Source organism: Epinephelus lanceolatus, chromosome 11 (genome assembly GCF_041903045.1).
Source record: "Epinephelus lanceolatus isolate andai-2023 chromosome 11, ASM4190304v1, whole genome shotgun sequence".
Classification (NCBI taxonomy): Eukaryota; Metazoa; Chordata; class Actinopteri; order Perciformes; family Serranidae; genus Epinephelus; species Epinephelus lanceolatus.
The window spans coordinates 41,376,255-41,399,732 of NC_135744.1; the positions used below are offsets into that span (position 1 = coordinate 41,376,255).

Below are 23,478 nucleotides of genomic sequence, written 5' to 3' on the forward strand. Positions count from 1 at the left end.
CTGTTTTTCGGGGTAATTTTTTCTGTTTTTCAGAGTATTTTTTTTCTGACTTAAGAGAGCAATAGAGTCATATAGTTGGTAAGGTGCCTGCGTAAAGTCGACAAACTAATGATAACACCATCTATATGACTTAAAGACAAGAGTATCTCCCAGTGTCTCAGACCCAAAACAAAGTAAAACTGGATTAAACTAAACAAGCGGGTCATGTTTGCTTCTATTATATCGAGCTCTCAAGAAAGGAATGAAAGCGTCTGTTGTTCTATTGCTCTCTTAACTCAGAAAAAAATACTCAATAAAACAGATTTTTTTTTATTTGTCAATTGAATGCAATACGCTTCTGTAAATAACAACTCAGTGCTTACTAAACTTGTTAGCATTTGGATTGTTTATTTAATAAATATTACTCTCTAAAGTTGTGTTAAAACAAATAACCACAAATTAATTGTCAGACACAGCACTTAGAGACAGGTTAACCTGGTACTGGATGGTGGCAAATACCAAAGCTGACTTCCGTTTGTCACCTGTGCATCTACTATCTTACTAATCGCCATAAAAAGGGGGTTATTTATTATCATAATGGAGTACCTGCCTCTATAATCCAGTGTGAGTCATGCTTTGGTCTCCCCCTACCCACTGAAAACACTGAAACACTCACTGAACTGCCAGGAGAAACTGGCGCTGCTCTCCAGCGTCGGGTGGTTGAAGGTGTCTCTGCAGTACATCAGCCGGGTGTTGGGCAGCACCTTGACACCTCCCAGGGCCAGCAGGTGGGGATCCTGCAGCCCCGGCCCCCTCGCTCTGTCCTGGATGCGCCTCTGCAGGGAGCGAAAGCGGCAGTACTGCGGGTAGCTAAGCACTTTGATGCCATGACAGTTTGGCAGGTCATCTAAAAGGAAAAGACACAAGACAGACATGAAACGCCCTTCTGTGAAAAATAACATTACCATGTGTCCACCCATTACATTTTCATTACATAACTGTTGTCGCTAAAAGAGTTCACAAAAATGATATAATCGCTAAACTAATAACAATGCTCTCAGTCAACCTCATCTTTAACATAGCTTATTGCACATTTAATCTCATTTTGTTGCAAAAGTTGGCAAAAGAAGAGGATGGAGAGAGAGTCTGTGACCAAAAAAACAAAAATGTGGGGAGGGAGGCAATGTGAGCTCGGAAGAGGCACTGGATTTTTTACATGACATCATCATGTGTTTATTATCAATATGATACCAAGATTTCATTTTTAAATATCATGGTTGTCGCCGAAATCAATACCAGTATACTGCGACACCCTTTATTCCAACACCCTAGGTTATGATAACATACTGCGGTACATGTATACACATCACTTCGACTTACTGACTCAAATAATATGAGCAGCTGATCCCAGAGCTCTGAAGGAGAACTGATTTTATTTATTAGTCTATATTTGTTACTGTTACTGTCTGTTAACACATTTGCCATTGAAAGTTAAAGTAAAAGCAAAAGCCAACCCCAGATTCACTCATTTGGCGTTTCGCCTTGCTATATTTGCATTTTTTCGGTGCTGTGTCTTTAGATGCCTGCTGCTTATGCGGTCTGGCACCTGCCCCAACCTCACCTGAGCACTGTGGGGGTAGATGCCCTTAAATGTCCCGAACACAAAAAATTAGATAAAACATAAAAATAAAGGCAGAGAGCAGGGTCATCAGTGATGATTGAGAGGGATTGCTTCTGTATCAGTCTATACTTTTTTTTAACCCTGCATAGTGAATCTTTAAAGCTGTGTTACACTATAAAAATGGTCAGATTTTAATCAAATGTAGGCGCAAAGTAATAACAAGCAGCAAATGCCAACTACACACACACACACACACACTCTCACTTCCTGCTGTAGAAAAGAAAACTCAAAGAGAAAACATCACAGCAAACTCTTCCATGTTGCTGGAAAACATGAAGTGGAATGCTTTGTTGCATTATTGTCATAAGTTGCTATGGACTGTTTTTTAAAAATGTCTCTGCTGATGGGTTTGAGAATGCTACAACAACAGCAGGATGGATTAACACAAAAGATTAGCAACCTTACATTTGACACCATTTCACTTCTTGTTTTCAGTGTTTTAACACAACACTGTAACTTCCTAGTGGCCCTTATTTACCTCAGCAGCAGAAACCAATTTGCTCAACATTCCCTCCATGTAGACCTGTTGTTACAGTCAGCATCAACATCTCCACTGCATTAATTCCAGTATAAAAACACAGTTTTACTTTTTAATAGTAATACTTTCAATGGCCCTTAAGTTACCGTCAATCAAACTTGACACTTACTGCTAAGACATTTGGCAGAGACGATAGACTGTACTAAAGAAGTGGACCTAGCCTCCGGGTCTGAAAACTGAAGCCAATGCAGAGGTGTCTTAAACCTGAACTCTTTCTAACGGCCAGCAGGAGGCGACTCCACTGACTACAAAAAGAAGTCTGACTGTACACAATTCTATGAAGAAATGAGCAGACTTCTCACTTGATTTATTACCTCAATAAACATTTTCCTTCTGAGTGTGTGGCCTCAGTCGGTAGTTTTAGGTTTTCTTCAACACAGCATGATGTTCATTTTGTAAATCCCGGTTCCATTTTGAGTAAAACAGCAGCAAAGCAGGGTATGACTTAGGGCGTGGCTAAATTGTGACTGACTAGTCGCTACCACTGAGATGTCCCGGGGTGATCAGCCAGAACCACCTCTTGTTCATTCACAGCGCAAGCCTCTCATCCAAATATGGTCACTTCTGGCTCCAAAATAAAACAAGATGGCAACAGCCAAAATGCCAAGTTTGAGGCTTCAAACGGGAGATCACAAACCAATGGATAGCTACAGTCTATGGTTGAGAGGCTCAAGGGACATAATCCCGCCCTTTTTAGATAGGCTTTTATTGTGAAACATCTATGGGAAGTGTTAGGTGTCTTTCATGGTAGCCTAACAACATAATAGAATTATTACAATTAATTAAACTGTTGACAATGTTGGAGAACTGGTGCCATATGTGTAGTTTCCATTTAGCCAATCACTCTGGGCTCTCAGGGTGTGTTTGATTGATCACCGTTTCTTACTCTTAGTTTTGTCTTTGACCGGCTCGCTGCTCTTGTCATTGCCGCTGTTGCCGTCGCTGCTCTGGAGGGGTTTGTGAAGGCCGTTGATCCCGCTGGGTGGCAGCTTGCTGCTACTCCAATCTGCCGGCTCTGCACACGCCCATCGCACCAGATCCTCCACCCGCACCACCATCTTCCTGGACACCGCCAGAACCTCATCCTGAAACACACAGAGAGGTTTGTTCCATCATTAGACTTCAATTTATTCAGAGGGTTCTGGATTTGTATTTTGTTGTCGGCCAGCATGTCAAAGTTGCATTAAAGAGAAAATAAATTAACAGAATAAAAAAGAAAAACAAGAAAGTATTTTTTAAAAATGAATATATAAACTGTATCATGTGTTAATAATGTAAGTTAAGGGTAAAGACTGAAAATATTTGGTAGGTTTAGTTAAATTAATTTTATTATGCACATATTTTTTTATATATTATTTTTGCTTTAAATTGAGTCCCCCAATTCAAATACTGTGTCTGTGTGTCCTACTACTCTTACTACTATATATATATATATGTTTAGTATGCAAGGAAAAGATTTGGTATGTCCCATTGCACAGCATGTCAAATGCAGTATGCCAAAAATACCAGGATGTTCTACTGCACCCAGTCGCATTTTGCAGCGTCAAAGCCAGCATGTTTTTCTGGCTAGTCTGGCCCACAATCCTCTCTACAGCGAGAGAGTCGTCACATCAAGTGAGCCGCAAGACACTTGACAGCTCATTAGCAGCTTACAAAAGCCATAATGACTTTATTCAATCGATCAGTCAATCTACAATGTTTGCAGTTATAACATAAAAGTTAAAACTGTTTGTCCTCTGTCTCTGGCGAGCTTGGTGAATGGCATTTTCTTTAATCTCCAAGGTAACATTAACTGATCATGTTAAGATCTGCTGCGTTCCAAATCGCAATTTTCTTCTTACTTTCTCACCTTGTATTTTCCCGCTACAGACTGTGACGGATATATGAGCAACAGGGGTCAAAGTTAAAGGCGTAATCTTATGACAAAGTAGTATGCATTATACGCGGGATTTGGAATTCAGTATGTGTGTTTTTTCGCTCCTCAGTCTATAAACAGGCTAATCTGACAGGAGGACTTGCAAACACTACTCAAGGCTGTAAAAGAGCATCTCTCTGCACAGTTTCAGGTAAAAATGATTTTTAAAAAAATGCCATTTTTAGTGGGTTATTTTATTTACAGTGAATATTCTTCTATCAAATACTATCAAAGGTAAAACTTTGATGTGCAAAGTACAAAGTCTTTTTGTACTGCACCACACATCAAGGTCAAGTTATTTACCTTGATGACAAGTTAAAGGCATGTTAGTCACAAACCACAGTGTGTTCCCTGCAGCAGACACTCAACACAGCTCCAAAATGGCTACTCAGAGATCAGTAAATAGGCTGATGTGTGAAAGTACAAACAGGAACTCAGTAGTGAAACTAAACTCAAAACCACAGAGATGCTACAAAAGTAGAGAGAAATAAAAACAGACAGACTTTTAAAAGACAGCTTTCTCTCAAGGAAACTACATATGATTTAAAAATACAGAGGTTCACATAGAATTTCCATTTTTATTTATGTATTTATTGATTTATCTATGACATTTATTACTACTGAGGGATAACTGCACACAGTGCTTCAGTTGAAACAAAATTTCCCTCCATTTTTCTTTTCTTCAACCAACATCCCTCCCCGCCTCCCACCCATACCTTTCTGCCCCTACCTCGAAAGTCCCTAAAAAATACAGGTTCATCACACAATGACAAAAAGAACAAAAAGAAAACAATAAAAACAAAATGGATAAATAAGTAAAAGACAGGATAAAATTGGAGAAGGTCTTGTAAATAATAGTGCATGAGAGTGAATAGTAATATTGTATAATTACATAATATTCCTCTCCGGTATAAGAGGGAGTGTTTGAAGGCTGTTAAAATAAGCTATCAAGCCCCTGAGAGCACATTTTATCTTCAAGTTTAAGAAAAACTATCAGGTCCTTAAGCCAGACAGAAGATGATGGGGGATTAGGGGACTTCCATTCTAGCAAAATTCTGCAGTGAGCTAATAGAGATGCATTTGCCACTAAATCAGCCTGTCCTGCAGTCAGAGTACTGAGGTCCTCTAAAACCCCAAACAGTGCTGTGAGGGTTCAGTGCTGCAAATTCCATTTGTAAAATTTATGACAAGGATCCAAAAACAGAAGCCCAGCAGCTTTTGTTTTGGGACAACACCAGAACATATGAGCAAGGTCTGCAGGTGTGTTGTTACAGCGGTCACATCTATTGTCAACACTCGGGCAGATCTCTGCAAGTCTTGTCTTTCTAAAGTGGAGGACCTTGAATTGTATAAGCCCGAGGCAAGCACAGGATGACGACGAATATATCTTCTTAATGGCTGCATCCCAGAAATCCTCTGCAAGTTCTGATCCCAATTCAGCTTCCCAAGATAGTTTTGTTTAAAAAAAGAGTATGTGTGTCCATGTCATGAGATGTTTGCGTGTTTGTGAAATAATGCCCTTTTAGTTTGGCAGGATCGCCAGACATTTGTCCCAGGGTAATTTAGGGGGTGCATGTGGAAAAGATGTTGATTGAGCTTGAACAAAGTGTCTAACTTGAAAAAAACTAGAAAAGGTCACGTCCAGATAGAAAGTGTTTGTCTTTAGCTTCTGAAAGCTAATAAAATCAAGGGGTTCATAGAAGTCTCTTTCTTTCCCATATAAGGAAAGCACAGTCTGTTACAGAGGGAAGGAACAAATGATAATTTGATAGTCCAGATGTGGTTTTGAAAATAAAGTGCTGCCAAAACTGAGAGCAAATTAAAGGGTAGGGAGTACTATTGGGTTGGACGTGTGCTGAGATAGGGGTAGAGGTAGATATGAACGTATTCAAGCGGGATGTGATGCTGATCACCAAGACTTGGCCTCCAACAGACACTAATTAGTCTGGGGCACATACATCCAAAATGTCAATCTCTGTGTATTAGCTGCCCAATGGTAATACAAAAACATTAGGCAGGGCCAGCCCACCTTGAGACTGATCCCTCTGGAGAACTGCTCTGCCAATCCTAGGGACCGTACTGCCACGTATAAAGCCTTTATCAAAAGGCCGAAAATATTATTTGGGTATGAAGAGGGGAAGACAGTCAAAGAAATTTAGGCATATTTATTTTATTTATGGTGACAATGATAGCAAGGAGAGATACTAAAGTTTTGACTCATTTCTAAAGTGTATCTTAAATTAATATTTTGATATTCATCAGTGTGTCTGTGGGAAAATGGTTTGTAACGCTGCACGGAGGAAACTTATTGCTATCACAAATCTCTTCTCACGAGAGTAAGACAAGAAAATTTAGTTTTGGCTTGTAAGCAAATAAAAGAAAAAGACAATCCACACACACGTGAAGTGGTTAGACGTGGGGCAGAAGCATTTTACAGTTACATTTGAAGTTAAATGAAACTTCTGAACACTGTGTGCGGTTTTTAATTTTTGTTTTTATCATTGTTGTTCTACAAAACACTTTAAAAAAAAAAGCACCACTTTGCTCTAGTCATGCTCCACCTGCTCAGCTATCACTTCACCTTTACATGCTTATGAATGAGCGTGAACAAACAGAGCTGAACATGTGCCAACTCTCTAGAAAGAATAAAATAAAAAGTCTTCATTGGTTTGCTGGTGAAGTGTCGACATCTACGTGAGAACACAAAAAGAGCCTGGAGACTGGAAGAGATAAGGCTGAACCTGCTCAAATAAAGCATTACTATAAAAAGTAAATAGCTGTGTGGTTGAGAACCAATAGAAAAGGAGCTTGAAATAAAACTTGGAGTCACTTTTGCTACCCTTTTTAAATAAAGAGCTTTGATTGTCAAGATTTTTCACAGCTGACTGCACAAAAAACTTCTCAGATGGTGAATTTAGTCTTTGATAGTTCATTAAAACCCCAGTAAGTATTTGCCTTCCAGTGATGATTACATAATTTTCACAATTTAACTGTCCACCTGACTAAAAATCCACCTGACGAGTTGATGCTCTGCTTTTAAAATGTCATTTGTCTTCATTTATTTCGTATTTCTCATACAATCCATCTGTTATTATAATTAACATGCATAGAGTAAATATTAATTTTAGATTAGACTAGCCAGCAGTATGAGCGATGTAAAAATTATCTTCACGTCAATCCAATTAAAACATTTAAGTACTGCTTATACAATACATCAGTAGCAATGATCTAATAATATTACACTGACAGGGGCCATTTTGAGCGCTTTCACTTTTAATACTTAAAGTACATTTTGTTATAATATCTCTATATGCAGGGAACATTTTGGAAATGTGTAACTTTTACTTGTAATGGAGTATCTTTATAGTGTTGCAGTGCTACTTTTACTTCAGTTAATTATTTGAATACTTCCTCCATGACTGCATGTGATGCAACATTTAAAAACAAAACAGAAATCCATGATGGACTCATTATTATTTCAAACAGCTGTAAATAATTTGCAGTTGTAATGCAGGTTTTCTCTCCTGCTGGGTCCGCCTTTCCTCCTTGCCATTTGCATTCAGTCTTTTTTTTTTTTGTTTAATATGTAATCTGAGCTCAAGCATAAACCAAAACAAGACAATGGGGGATATTTACTAAGGATTAAGGATCTAAACAGTCAACCGGCATGTGTCCTTATTTGCTAAAGAGCCACACCAAAGTTAAACTGCACTACAACAAATTTAAAGTGGCTTAGTTAGTATTTTAAGACATTTCAAAACACAAAAGCAGAAATTAAACATCAGTGTCACCATTCTGTTTGCCTCTATAACCTCCTGCTTTCACATTTTCTTCACTTAATGGACCATAGCAGCTTCAATCAATCAATTTTGGTGTATTTGTGCTTCACTTGGGCATTTTTATTTTCTGCAACTCTATACTTCTTATCCACTACAACTGGGGGAAATGCTGTATTTTTTACTCCACTCCATTTATTTGATAACTTTAGTTAGAGATTCAAAACAATAATACAAAGTATAACCAACAACTAAATTATGATGTACACAGTTCAAAGTTATTCATTGTCAAATGAACAACAAATGCAAGACCAATGCGATCTAAATATGTATATAAAAATAAAAAATAATGATGAACACAAGTTGAAATAAAACGAGAATCTAGGTGTAAGGATTTAAGGATGTAAAGTACAGAAAGTTAAAATGAAAAATAAAACATAACGAACATTACATATGAAACAAAGTGATATAAATCAGTAGTTGTATGAATACACAAAATGTAGCAAGGATGAAATATAGTAAAATGTATATGCATAACAAGAATGTAAATAAAATAAATATGTATAGGCAGAGGTGCAAACAGTTAGGCTTAAAGAAAGGTAAAGTGTATTATTAAAGATTAAGATAAAACTACTGATCCCAGGGGGCAAATGCACAAGCTAGTCGGCAGATAAAGTGTACAAAGTAATAAAAAAATTAGCCCCACTTTTACCATATTCAACATTAAAGTGACATTAATGAGTCAATAACAGGCGTCATAAACATTACTCTGAAATGAGACATTCTGTATAATAATATACTTTTAATTTTGATACTAATACTTATGTACTTAACTCGTATTATTTTTGAATGAATGACTTTCACTTGTGACAGAGTATTTCTAATACTTCTCCACCACTGCAGGGTTAGGGTGTTTATGGCAAGAACCTGGTCTAAGAAGTTCAAATGTTTACCAGTCATTCAAAGTCTGATCTTTTTTGTTGAGCTAAACAAGGTTAGTCTATATAATTAACATTTCCTCAAAGTCTTTTTCATAATGAATGAGTTCTAAATTTGTCTTTAAAACAGCTCTGTATCAGATCTTATGTACTGGCACTTTACACAAACCAAATTAACTGCAGCTCATTAACGTATGTGGTCTAACGTGGAGCTGGAGCTGCTCTAATGTCTCCTCCCATTCCAGTTTGTCGGCTGTGATCCTGTTCAGTCCTCGAGGCACACAGCAGAGCCCAACCCCCCAAAAAACGTACACCTCCTTTGGGCCGCAGCCAGGTGGGAGCTCCTCACATTCCTGCTCCTAGCAGCCAGGTGTGAGCTCATTAACACCGCAAAAGGCCGAGGAGTTTTTACACTAAATGGCTCTGCAGGAGTCATGAATAAACATTTTTTTAAGCTCAAATTTTTTTACTCTAAAATTCCCAGACTGTCACTTTCACTATTACCCTCTTAAACTCTTGATTTTGCAAACCCCTTTTAGACATGTGCCTCATTGCGTAAATATTATTCACAAGACTTTAGGCATGAAACCAACCTGTAAAACTGGCATAAAATAACTTTCATGCAAAAGTCACGATGGTAACCGCATTGAAGACCTTTTCATACACAGGGTAAGTAACGCTACTGGCTTCATCTATCTGTTAAAGTGACGGTGTTTTGTTGTTGAGACAGAGGTGTATTTTATAACCATGTTCCTTTCAGCAATTTCCCTCAGGATAAATAAAAAATAAATAAATAAATGGAGTTGTATGTTCCCTTATGGCTTCATTCAGACATGTCAGCACATTTGCAAAACGAAACAATGCTTGGTCGATATTCGGTATCTGGTGCGTAAAAGGGAGGTATTAAGTATTTTCAGCTCTCTCACAGGCTGCATTGGTACTTTACTTTGAAACTTTTTTCATCCTCGAATATCATGATACGAGACTCAACATACTTACTTGACTTACTTGTTGTAGTTATAGTTACCTTATGACTTAAGAATTTGGATGTAGTAATATCATATCTTTTCCTGGATATAAAGGCTGCATTACAATAAAGTGATGTCATTTTCTGAACTACACTGTTCTAGCTGTTACTTGCCTTTACCCACTTAGTCATTATATCCACATTACTCATGATTACTTTACTAAAATCTCGAAACACCAACAGTTAACCCGACAATATCTTTGCACTATTGACAGATATTGCGATATTTGATTGTCTCCATATCGCTCAGCCCTACTTAAAGCCTCCATTAATGACTGTCGTGAGGGATGATCATTTCTTTGAGCATAAGAGATATCATTAATTGAAGCACTCGTAATAAGGCAAACAAGAAGTGTGTTTAATGTCTGTCTGTGTATCTAATGTGCTGTGGTCGCCTTTACATTAATCTGACATCTTACAGTTCAGACTTGAGTCGTTCTGAAGTGTTACAGAAACGTTACAGGTCTGATCTGGTGAGATCACGGTTGTGACTTTTGTGTCAAAGTGCTTATTCAGAAGCCAGTTAGCTTAGCTTAGCATGAAAACTGAAACAAGGGGAAACAGCTCACCTGGCTATCCTCCTACCAACACTTCTAAAAGGTCATAAATTAACACGTGATTTCTTGTTTGTTGAATTCATACAAAAGTCAAAGTAAATCTGAAAAGTTTTCAGACGCACATTATGTTAAAGATGATAGGTTGTGTTTCTCTTGTAATTGACAGTTTATGAATACACGCCTGTTTTAAGTATGTTAAAACTATTTGATCCTAAAGATAAAGAGGGCGGCTTTCAGACAACACCCACGAACACAAATCAGACAACTTTTATTTTTAGAAATAAATTCTTCTGTGAAAGACACTGGAAAATGATTCCTGTAAAAATAACTTCCAGAAGGCTCATTTTTCCACAAGGAAAATTTAAACCTCCTTATAGAGACTTCAACAGTGGAATATTGCAGTTCAAAATGTGGAAAACTTGGTTTCAGACAAGTCATTATCAAGGATTTACATTTGGGTAATACATTAGTCTCGATCCCAAAGGGGATTTTTCATGTGAGGGCTGAGCTGCAGCCTGCATGTGAACTGTGTTAATCAAAAACACTCAGCAGCAACAGACACATACACATCTGATACTTCTTACTCTAGTCATGTGAAATCACTGTTTATTTTTCTTGTCTTCAAAGTAATTGAACAGATTTTAAATTAAGCAGATCATTAAATAACATCAGGCCACAGAGAGCTAATATAAAGACATTAATGAGACATGTTAGCATGAGGAAATGATCAGGTTGAGACACTTTCTGATCAACAAATTGGGACTTTGACTGAGCCTGTAAAGGTTCTGGGCCAAAGATGTTTGGATAAAAAAAGGAGGCGGTGTTGCTGTGACGAGGTTATTAATAGATGTTTTTAAAGCATTCCCCAGATTAGATCTCGGAGACGTTCTCTCCCATTACGAGTGCACAGGAATTACAGACAGCACTGTTATATTTCATGCTTCAAGTTGTATGTAGTGCAAAATACGTATAATGTCGGCAGTATCCTAATTCTTAACATTATTTATATATCCTATTCATGTTTTTAGTGGTGGGAAATACTGCGTATGTTCACTCAAGTAAAACTTTGAATATGTCCATATCACACTCCTCTACAATCCAGAGGCAAATATTGCACTTTTTACTCCTCTACATTTTTTGATAACTTTGCGGAACCTGATTAATAATGCAAAATAGAATCAACAAATTGATGATGTAGTTTTATGAGTTTAGATAAGATAAGATGGCTTCAATCCCCAGAGGGAAATTTACAAGCTAAACAGAGAAATTTTTGTTATTGAGCCCACCCTCATTGATATAAACAAACAAAACACAAACTACATCCTCCAAAATGTTTCTATAAACAAAAATTATAACTTCTATGAAAGAAAGATTTATTGCAGCACTACTGTATTAGACTGCAGTGATTTTGGCTAGGTATACCTAATAAACTGGCAGTATATGTGTTTATAATTATCAGTAACTACATCTGCTTTATTATGTCTTCTGTAAGTTATACCCTGTGGTGGATTTGGCCTTATATAGAAGTTTGGATTTTTTGGTGTAGTTGAGTAAAAATGTCATCTTTAATTTATATTAAACAAAAATAAATTAAATCAAGAGTTTAGGAAATAAAACATAAACACTGTACTACAGATGTATTGATGTGAATGAGTGGAAGAATAAACAAGTTAATATTAGTTGATATTTCAAAACTGAAATATCATCACATGTAAAGATGAACGCCTCATTGGTAATTCATGTCTGGAAGATGAGCCAGACACCCCTTGAACTTTGACTCACCTCTCCGTGCTCGCTGGTCCGGCCCTTTGGTGTGTCCTCAGGCAGGAAGTAGAGTCTGGCGCTGGCCAGCAGGTGGCGCCGTGTCTGGTCCTCCCACAGTAAGGTCACCTGCACATGAAGAGGAAGAGAGCAACGCCATTTAAACACAGATGTCTGGAAAGCTTTGGAAAGTGACGAACATGCCGGGAGTCTTTCAAACAGCCTTTTATGTGAATCTAAATTTATTTAAGTTCAGGAGTACTTTCAACATCCTGTAACCTTCAGACTAGTAAAACACATCTGATTTAGTTAAACAAAATGCATTTATCTTACTTTGAGATGTATATATAAAAGACAAAGTTGTTTTCCCCTGGAAAACCTAAGAGAAACAGCTTTATCTAAATATATTTTGCATTTTTCTTTAATTAACAATTACATGACTATCAAAATTGTTCATTTAGTTTGTTTAAACTAATTTAAAACTTTTAAACAGCCATTAACTTGACATAATTTGTGCACACTTAATCTCTGCCAAAATAAGATAAGTCCTTAAATTAAAAAAAAATAATAATAAAATAAAAATTTGAAGTAAAGCTGCCTCTTTACTGATGCATGTTTTGTGGGAAAAACCTGCTGCCCTAAATGTTTTTTTTTCTTAAACTCTCAAACTTGCACAATCATAATTCATATAAGAAACCATAACTGAGGGTCTGACCAGACATTCACTGTCCCATAACTTTGGGTACTTAACGATTTGTGTACATTTAGTACTATTTCAGTCAGTACTACAAAAGTATCAAGGTTCAATCCCCAACCCTGATCACTGTTTGTTTCCACTGCAGCATTTAAATGAAGCCACACCACTGCTGGACTTCAACTTAACAGTATTCACAGATGTTCAAGGCAGACAAAGTCCACATATATCTGCAGGCATTGTATTATGGTTATATCATATCACTGTATCATATATCTGTAACCTTGAACAAGATGTCAGATACCATGCTGGCAGGGTCAGGGAGGCAGGTATGCACTATTGGACATCCTCTGATTTATGAATTAAAGATAAAACCAGACTAAGAGTCTACGGCCATGTTAGCAGCTCAGTGAGGGTGAGCTAAAAGCTAACATCGGCATGCTAACATGCTCACAGTGAATGTTAACATGCTGATGTTTAGCAGGTATAATGTTTTACCATGATCATTATCTTAACTCGGTGTATTAGCATGCTAAATATTGCTAAAGCTGACAAAGTTCAGCAGAGGCTAATCGTAGTGTTGTTTTTGGCGGCCTGTTTTAATTTTAGTTTTAGTCTAGTCTTTGTGTCAAACTGTCATTTTAGTTTTTATTAGTTTTAGTCACGTTCATACTCTTTTTTGTCTAGTCAAGTTTCAGTCAACTAAATGTCTGAGCATTTTAGTCTTATTTTAGTCAGAATAATCCATGACTATTTTCGTCTCGTTTTAGTCGACGAAAACTGATGACATTTTAGTCTAGTTTTAGTCAATGAAAATTGTATTTTAGTCTCTTTTTAGTAATGCAATTCGATTATATCAATCAACCTTTTTATTTAGACTCCAGGTCCAGTCAATATAGTATAAGTACCTAGTATAGTATAACCAAACCAAAATTTTCTTTTCTAAATTAGCTCCCAGTTAGAGCTAAATATATATTTATTTATACAACAGTTAGTTCCGACCAAGTAATTTGATTGGATGAGAGGCGTTCCGTGAGTGCTGATACAGAGTATAACATCACTGGGACTTGTAACAGTAAAATCACTCCGCTTACAGGTGTTATAAATATAAATACAGCCGTTAATTAACCAGCTGTCACACTCACTACACTGACACAAACTGACACTATAGCGTTACACCAAGAAGATGGATATTTTCCCCAAAATTACATTTGAATTAAATTATGAGTGTTCGTCAGGAGAGGACGAGGAAAAGGAAAGCCAGGACTCTTCTGTGCAGACCTCCAGGTGTGTTTGTGTAACATCAGCCGACCTCGACAAACTGGAGAGGAGCAAGAATTAAGCAAACACGGTCAAGAATTATCAATGATCATCTGATGAGGTACTGATGAGGATGAGGGAGAGTGGAAGCTGAATCCGGCCGTGCCAACATCCAGGTTTGCCAACGTCTCATCAGCCAAACTGGACGAAGTTACACAGCTTCAGATCAATGTAAATACAAAGTAGCTTGTGAGTTCCTGGTGTGTATGCCGCGTTGCCTAGCAACAGACTGGGGGAACTGGTTTTTTTTTTCGCTGAGCTACATAACATACTTAAATAATTTATGTCATCACCTTTTGTTAACATTTCCCTACTCAGCATTGCTGTTTAAGTTGTTGTTGACCTGTTGTATAAAAGCAATATCACACGAGAGGGAGTGACTGTTGTACTGTATATCATCACGGCTATAATCCGTCCTTGCAGTGCGACGCACAGCCTAGGAAACAGAAATACTGCAAAATAATAATAATAACGCGACTAAACATTATAACGTTATTTCGTCTCGTCTCGTTTTGGTCAATGAAAATGAAGAGACATTTTAGCAGAGGTTTTATTATGTAAACCACATTTAGTCTCATTTTTATTCGTCAACAACATTGCATTATATATTTAATTATAGTTATCGTCACATGACCACCATTTACGTTGCGTCTCGTCTTTGTCATGTGATAAAGGTTCGTTGATGACGATATTTAGTCATACTTTTCGTTAACGAAAGCAACAATAGCTAATCGGAATGTCTTAAGTTATGCAGTCATATAAATATATACATATATATATACACACACACACACACACACACATATATATATATACATACACATACACACATACATACATACATAGATATATATACACATATATATATATATAGATATATATACACATTATATACAGTACAGGCCAAAAGTTTGGACACACCTTCTCATTCAATGTGTTTTCTTTATTTTCATGACTATTTACATTGTAGATTCTCACTGAAGGCATCAAAACTATGAATGAACACGTGGAGTTATGTACTTAACAAAAAAAGGTGAAATAACTGAAAACATGTTTTATATTCTAGTTTCTTCAAAATAGCCACCCTTTGCTCTGATTACTGCTTTGCACACTCTTGGCATTCTCTCCATGAGCTTCAAGAGGTAGTCACCTGAAATGGTTTTCCAACAGTCTTGAAGGAGTTCCCAGAGGTGTTTAGCACTTGTTGGCCCCTTTGCCTTCACTCTGCGGTCCAGCTCACCCCAAACCATCTGGATTGGGTTCAGGTCCGGTGACTGTGGAGGCCAGGTCATCTGCCGCAGCACTCCATCACTCTCCTTCTTGGTCAAATAGCCCTTACACAGCCTGGAGGTGTGTTTGGGGTCATTGTCCTGTTGAAAAATAAATGATCGTCCAACTAAACGCAAACCGGATGGGATGGCATGTCGCTGCAGGATGCTGTGGTAGCCATGCTGGTTCAGTGTGCCTTCAATTTTGAATAAATCCCCAACAGTGTCACCAGCAAAACACCCCCACACCATCACACCTCCTCCTCCATGCTTCACAGTGGGAACCAGGCATGTGGAATCCATCCGTTCACCTTTTCTGCGTCTCACAAAGACACGGCGGTTGGAACCAAAGATCTCAAATTTGGACTCATCAGACCAAAGCACAGATTTCCACTGGTCTAATGTCCATTCCTTGTGTTTCTTGGCCCAAACAACTCTCTTCTGCTTGTTGCCTCTCCTTAGCAGTGGTTTCCTAGCAGCTATTTGACCATGAAGGCCTGATTGGCGCAGTCTCCTCTTAACAGTTGTTCTAGAGATGGGTCTGCTGCTAGAACTCTGTGTGGAATTCATCTGGTCTCTGATCTGAGCTGCTGTTAACTTGTGATTTCTGAGGCTGGTGACTCGGATGAATCCTCAGAAGCAGAGGTGACTCTTGGTCTTCCTTTCCTGGGTCGGTCCTCATGTGTGCCAGTTTCGTTGTAGCGCTTGATGGTTTTTGCGACTCCACTTGGGGACACATCTAAAGTTTTTGCAATTTTCCGGACTGACTGACCTTCATTTCTTAAAGTAATGATGGCCACTGGTTTTTCTTTAGTTAGCTGATTGGTTCTTGCCATAATATGAATTTTAACAGTTGTCCAATAGGGCTGTCGGCTGTGTATTAACCTGACTTCTGCACAACACAACTGATGGTCCCAACCCCATTGATAAAGCAAGAAATTCCACTAATTAACCCTGATAAGGCACACCTGTGAAGTGGAAACCATTTCAGGTGACTACCTCTTGAAGCTCATGGAGAGAATGCCAAGAGTGTGCAAAGCAGTAATCAGAGCAAAGGGTGGCTATTTTGAAGAAACTAGAATATAAAACATGTTTTCAGTTATTTCACCTTTTTTTGTTAAGTACATAACTCCACATGTGTTCATTCATAGTTTTGATGCCTTCAGTGAGAATCTACAATGTAAATAGTCATGAAAATAAAGAAAACGCATTGAATGAGAAGGTGTGTCCAAACTTTTGGCCTGTACTGTATATATATACATACACACACACACACACACACACATACATATATATATATATATATATATATATATATATATATATATATATATATATATATATATATTTACCTCCAACCTTTGTTACCTTGTCCCTTCAGTATTTTCTTTTATTATTATTATTATTAGTAATAGTAGTAGTAGTAGTAGTATTTATTATTATTGTTATTATATCACTATTATCATTATTATTATTAATAACAATGATGATGATGATAACAGAAAAAATGCGATAAAACAAGCTGTTTAAATGAGTCATGAAACCGCAAAATTGGAATTTGTCTCTTTTTCCAGGGTTTGTCCTTTGAACAAATGCAGTAGCCTGAAATATTCACATCCTCCATTACAATCATTCACTGTCAATACAATACTATCAACCTAAATACAATCTCATTAACACTTCTTCAGCGTGCGACCTAAATTGACTAAATTTAGCCTTGCCGTGGGATGTAGACTCAATAAAACATACTATTAGTCTTCTATAGCTCATGTGAGCAGGCAGGAGAGCAGCAGCATGACCCATTTAGGGTTCAGTCTGTAGATTTAGTTTGGGTTAGTCATAGTCAACAGTTAAAGGGACACTGCAACAACTTTATGCAACAAGATCAGCTGACTCGTCATGGTCGGTATTACTCAGGTCTGTGAAAACAGTTGAATAATGTCCTCTGTGACTCTGCAGGAGCTTTCTACAAAATCAGAAAGACACAGCTGTTTATCAGTCTGGCAGGGTCTTACCAATGGCTGTGTCAAGGTGCATTATGGGAAGTGTAGTATACAGTGTTTATGGAGCTACTAGGTATTGGAAGTCAGGATATCTCTGCTGCTGCTTCAATATAATTGTTTTAATCTGTCCTTTTCAGTGCTTCAACCCTATGAGAGTGCCATAGTCACCTTTACAGAGTTACAATACAAACATCAAGACGTTAAACAAAAAAAGTTTAAAGCAACAACTAACATTTTTTTTCATTAGCTATTGATCTCACGTTCATTTCCCCAGTTAATCAATGAATCTTTGAGAAACAGGAAAAAGTGCTTCTTATAACTTCTGTGAGCCAATAATGAAGTTTTAAAACTACAAATTTGGTGCGACCAACAGTCTAAAACTCAAAAATATTCAGTTAGCTATCATATATGACAAAGAAAAGACATAAACAGTTAACTTTGAGAAGCTGGAATGTAATGTTTAGAATAAAAACAAAATGTTTAATAGACTAATTGAATAATTGACAAATGTTTCAGCTCTAATAATCACAATGACATGAAAAGAAGGCCTCTAAAGTCTTAAGTCTAAAGTGCAGACAGGCATAAAGCCTGGGAACGTTGTGGCAGTTTAAGGGTACGCTAAGATCTTTTCTCCCACATTGTGACTGAGCAGCTACAAATTGTCTCTTCACAGTTGTGTCTTTTAATCAGCCATCGTCCAGTTACCAGACTTTTAAACACAAAGGTTGGGACCTCTATGCACATGACTGAGAAACATCATTTTAAAACTGTTATAACTCTTTTTGGCAACTTGTGGGCAGTTGAAACAAGCTGTCAATAAAATATTTGAAATATTATCACCTTGTTAGATTCATATGGCAAATTTATTTACAACAGCTGCGTTTACACAACCAGCAACATTAGCATTCATCTGAAGTCGTGTTTGTGACCATTTGATGAATCTAAGACCAGCATTCACTGTATTTTAGTTTTGTTCTTGGTCTCTACCAGCTCCTGAGGGAAATATCTCGCTCTTTAGCTGCTACATGCTCCACTGTGTTCACCAGCTAACTGTGTCTGTCTGCTGTTTGCTGCTGAGCAGGTAGTGTACAGTGACTTTTTACATCTTATTCACTGATGCCTGCATCACCTGAAAACAACACTGATGAGAGCAGTTTGCGTGAAGCGAAACAGTTAAGTTGCGGGTTGGAAAAAACAATATGAAGAAGGTATAAAACTCTTTCACATTATACAGTCATGTAAAGTGTTGTTATTATAAAACATTTGATTATAGAAGGTTTATTCTAACATATGAGCAGGTAATCTCACCTCTGCGATGCACACAGGATCCTGTGGTCCACACCGGATGAAGTAAAACTCCCCCAGCTTCCATACCTGGACGGGCCCCTCGGGTTGAGCTCTGCTGCTCACTGACTTATAGAAGGCGTAGCTGCCTCGCTGGCAGGAGGGGGCACCCAACCACTGAGAGAAAGACAAGACAGCACTGGTGAGGAAGTGTTAATGGCCCCTGTGTGGCTCAACAGGCACCCATGGCATTTCCATGGTTAGAGTTTGGCATTCACTCAGCTCTGGAAGAGGTTTGTAAGAGTAAATTTGTGGTCTATGATCATTCTCCAGGGACAGAATTAACATGCTATGGTTGAGTAAAATCTTGGCTTCCTGATAAAGTAACACTAGACTAAAAATAAGGAAATAAGTAAGAGATGAGGAAGCTAATATTTTTTAAACCTAGAGCTGTAGCAATAACAGAAAATTAAATCCAACTTAAAAGGAGAACAAATCATGTTTCATATGTGAGAAAATCTCATTCAGAATCACAGTGACATTTATAATAACACAGTATATCACAAGATAGGACAGTAAGTTTTTTAAACAATCTAATACAGTTGGTTAATTCATATTTCTATCATTTATAGCAGCCTTAACCAAAAAACATTTTGCACCAGCTCAAGAGCTTTGTCAGTTAAATGCCACAGCTCAACACACTAAGAAGTCAATGAATGGTCGCCACTAGTTCAGACATGTCTCAAACCTTGAAAGTTAGAAAAGGTAAAATTAGAAATTAGCGTTGGTGGATGAATTTGACACACTGCTGCCACACCGGTTACATTTCACAGCAGAGGAATTAATTGTTTTTACTTAAGTTTCAGTTGGTTTTCAGAGCAGGTGTACTTTTCAGAATAGTTTTCATTGTTTAAAAATGCTTAATTTTATTTTAGTTTTTATTAGTTTCAGAGCAAGTCTTTGTTTTGTCTTTTAATTATAATATAGGGGTATTAGACAGGGGCAAGGTTTAAGGAGTTGTGAATAGGTATTACAACAACAATCAGTTTGTTTTGGAAGTACACAATATTGTTTGTTAGTTTCTTTTCTTTTCTTAAGTCTTGTTTTTTATTTCATTTAACTAAAATGTTTTTTTTATTATTATTATTATTATTATTATCATTATTATTTTCAGTTACCTATAATAATCTTGCTTCTAAGGAGCTTTATTTCTTTCTATGCTACAAAATTGATCGTTGTCAACTTTGTTAAAATTGTAAAGCACTAAAGCATGACGCACGACGAGGATGTTAGTGGAACATTCTAGACACTTATCAGCATGTTAGCATGCTATGCTAGCATCGATCTTTAAAGGTGCGGACACACCAAACCAACATCAAAGAACTAGCGGCGACGAAAGCCAACTGTTCCGTGGTCTATGTCGCCTCACGTCGCCCTGTGTCAGTTGCATTTGAACACACTACACGGACTACATCCGACGGCCAAGTGGCATGTACGTTCTGTGCCTGCGTGGCAGAGGAGTGAGACAGTGGTACATCCTGTCAGCCAAGGGGTTTCCTATCTGTGCAGCCGAGCACCGCAGCACCTCCACGGACTATTACATCCAGACGGTCCCGGTGTTTCCTCCTCAGACTCCACTTCACTCAGCTGCCCGATACACCCGCTGCTTCTTCCCACTTTAACCTGAATAACAAACCAGGGCTCGGTGCTCCGGTTGGATCCAAACAGAGACCCGGGGCTAGCTCAGAGACTAGCAGAGGCTAACTGGCTGCGCTTCCCTCCGGTCATGCTGCAGCTAACGCTCCGCTAGCCGCTCCCAGCTAGCTCCAGTTTGTTATTCAGGTTAAAGTGGGAAGAAGCAGCGGGTCTGTCGGGCAGCTGAGTGAAGTGGAGCCTGAGGAGGAAGCACCGGTTAGCCCCGGTTTCACTACAGGCAGATTCACTCGCTACAGGGGCAAGGAAATAAAACCTGAACAGCTAATCAGAGTGATCTCTCTCACCGACAAGCTCCGCCACCGATTCAACATGCTCAATCGGCCGAAAAGCTGCCAACGGTGCAGGACACACTACAAAAACTAGGGCGACAGAATGCTCACCAACGGCCTGACTTTGGTCGACGGTCAACTGTCGGCTTGGTGTGTCAGGGCCTTAAGTGCTGCTGAGCCTGACAAGACATCTGGTCACTAAATTTAGAGGTATCCTTTTATTAATTAAAGTGTGGTACAAGTTGACCTGTTGCTTGATGAAAAATCTGAATCAAATTTCATAGTTATTAATCAAATGTTAATCAACAATCAAATGAAATGCTGGACTGTCAGACTGACATTCTGAAAAACCTGAAGTCTACATAATAAATAAAATTAGGTCTATGACCAATTTAGAGGTTTATTCTCAGTTGATTTAAAATTCATCCTCCTCTATGATTTGTTATTTTCATGCACTCAAAGGGGAAATACCTAAGAGATGAAAACTATTGAATTAAAATCTAAATACATGGAGCCAGCAGTGTCCTCCCTACTTTTCTAGGGTGTGTTCAAGCCATAAATTCTGCAGAAACCACCTCTGGCATCAGCACCTCTGACGATACAGTTGCACCATCTTGCAGTATATTGAGATGTACAAACAGCACTGGGAGCAGGATATTGTAATATATTAAACAACTTGGAGAGGTAATGTTAAAAATTAACTCCTCAGACTGTTTAGCATGGCAGAGGCATATCTGCAGCCCCTGATAGTGACTCAAAATATATTCAGATATCACTGAGCTGAAAATAGTGTTGCAGCTTTTTATTCCAAATGCAGTGACGCCTGCTCTTACAAAATGACTACCAGTGTTTCACTGCCAATGATCTACAGCATTATGATGGAAAAAACCCCTGACGATTAAGACATGTATAAACCTGTATGATCTCAATCATCTGTGTCGCAATTCTTTTCCAGGTTACGTCCGTTTAATTTCTGAACATGCAAAAAAAAAAAATATATATATATATATAACAGCTGACTTTTCAAAAGAGCAGCTAACTTCCTGTTGTCACTGCACTACAACACAGCGGCCACACTTGCCTGTGCACCCCTGTGTGTTAGATAAATAAATAAACACATCAATAATTGAAGGGTGAATTACCAGAAATGATTCTGCTGTTTAACTTTTGCTTTCACCCAGCTGCAGAGCATGAAGGCCACGTGATTCGTCATAAAATCATCAGCTGTAGTTAATCATTCAGTATCTGTTATGTATTGGAGAGGATCCAACTTGTAAATTTGTTGTTGTTCTGAGTTGTTTGCTGTTGTTCTTTTACAAGAACTAAATCCCACAGAGCTGAGACTTTTATAGTCGGAATTTGATCAAAACTTGGAGCAACTATGAAACACAAGCACTCCGCTTTTAAGTTCAAAATGTTTACATAATGTCTATGTTATGTGCACAGTGTGGCAGAAAGTTATGTGACCTTCCCCCCTCAGGTCAGATCTCATTAGAGGGTCCTGCAGCCTGACAGTTACAACTCTCATCACTGCTTTGGCGTGTCAGTTTCATTCCTACAGCTACATCGCAGTGCGAGCCTTTATTACTGAAGGCAGCTACATTAAAGAATATAAACTACACACCTTCATCCTATATGCGTAAACATAACTGCCTTTTCATTTGTAAAGTTAGTATTGAAATTTAAGTACTTTTTAGGGATGCATCCATTTATCGTCCGAACATCGGTATCGGCTGATATTCTTGTTGACTGCCATCTGCATTTCGGCAATTAACATGACATTCACGGATAACAACAAATTAAATTAAATTAATAAGTAGGTACAAGAAGAATACAATGACTGTGTAATTTCTCTGTTGTGTGACGAGATTGCTAGTAGTGGCCGGCGTCCGGTCCTCCCTAAACAATAGAAAATATGTTTGGGACGAACAGAAATCTTCCCTGGGATTCCTTCAGGACAAAAGGAAGCAGTAAATGCACTATTGTTGCGTCAGGGAACGCGCCCTATTGTTTCCCTGATAATGTTACATTGTGAATAACGAATCTGTGTTAAATTTAGTATTGGGTAAAGGTTAATTAAAACATCACAATGTGTTAAAATCTTGTAGAATGTAGGTTTTGGCGAGAAACTTGAATAAATACAGCTAAAGGAGAAATAGGTTGTTTTCACAGCAATATAAAATAGATATTAGAGAGGGAAATATGACATATGATACAAGCTAAGCATTTTTTAAAGATGTTTTTCATGTGAAGGGTTGTATTTAAGGCTGTCCCATGAATTTTGTTTGATTGAATTTGTGCTCATCCTAAAGTAGAGTAATGAAGGGCTTAATAACTTTAAAACATGTCAGTTTTTTACAGTGTAGATTTCTTTGCTTCCCTGGCACAAAAGGGGGATATAAATAACAAATAAATAAACAATACAAAAGCATCAGTATCTGTGTCAGCTGAATTGTTTTTAAAAACATCTGTATCAGCCCATAATTTCAAAATCGATACCGAGTGCTTTTCTAGGAATAAGACCACTAATGACATAGTACCTTTTAAATGAATGAAAGAGCTTTTCACAGCTCACCTAAATTATTCAAACATTACCAACAGCTGGATGAGAGATTTTTAACAGACGTTTCTGTCCTTGTTTTAATTCATTAATCATATTTTAATTCTGCAAACTAATTGTTCATATGTCCTTGTAAACAGAGCACTCATGCAAATGTGAATGTTCAGAGAGTTAGCCCTGAATAAAAAAGGT

At 37.8% G+C, this 23,478-nt stretch overlaps 1 protein-coding gene across 1 annotated transcript in view; it reads right to left on the bottom strand.

Moving 5' to 3' along the window:
- LOC117267642 (uncharacterized) overlaps window positions 1-23,478 on the bottom strand; it is a 48,422-nt gene that overhangs the window by 12,673 nt on the left and 12,271 nt on the right. Inside the window, exons 2-5 of the mRNA XM_033643664.2 lie at window positions 18,766-18,918; window positions 12,194-12,301; window positions 3,085-3,283; window positions 656-886 (exon numbers count right to left, since the gene is read on the bottom strand). Of these exons, the coding sequence (XP_033499555.1) occupies window positions 656-886; window positions 3,085-3,283; window positions 12,194-12,301; window positions 18,766-18,918 (691 nt within the window). The remainder of the gene's footprint in view (window positions 1-655; window positions 887-3,084; window positions 3,284-12,193; window positions 12,302-18,765; window positions 18,919-23,478) is intronic.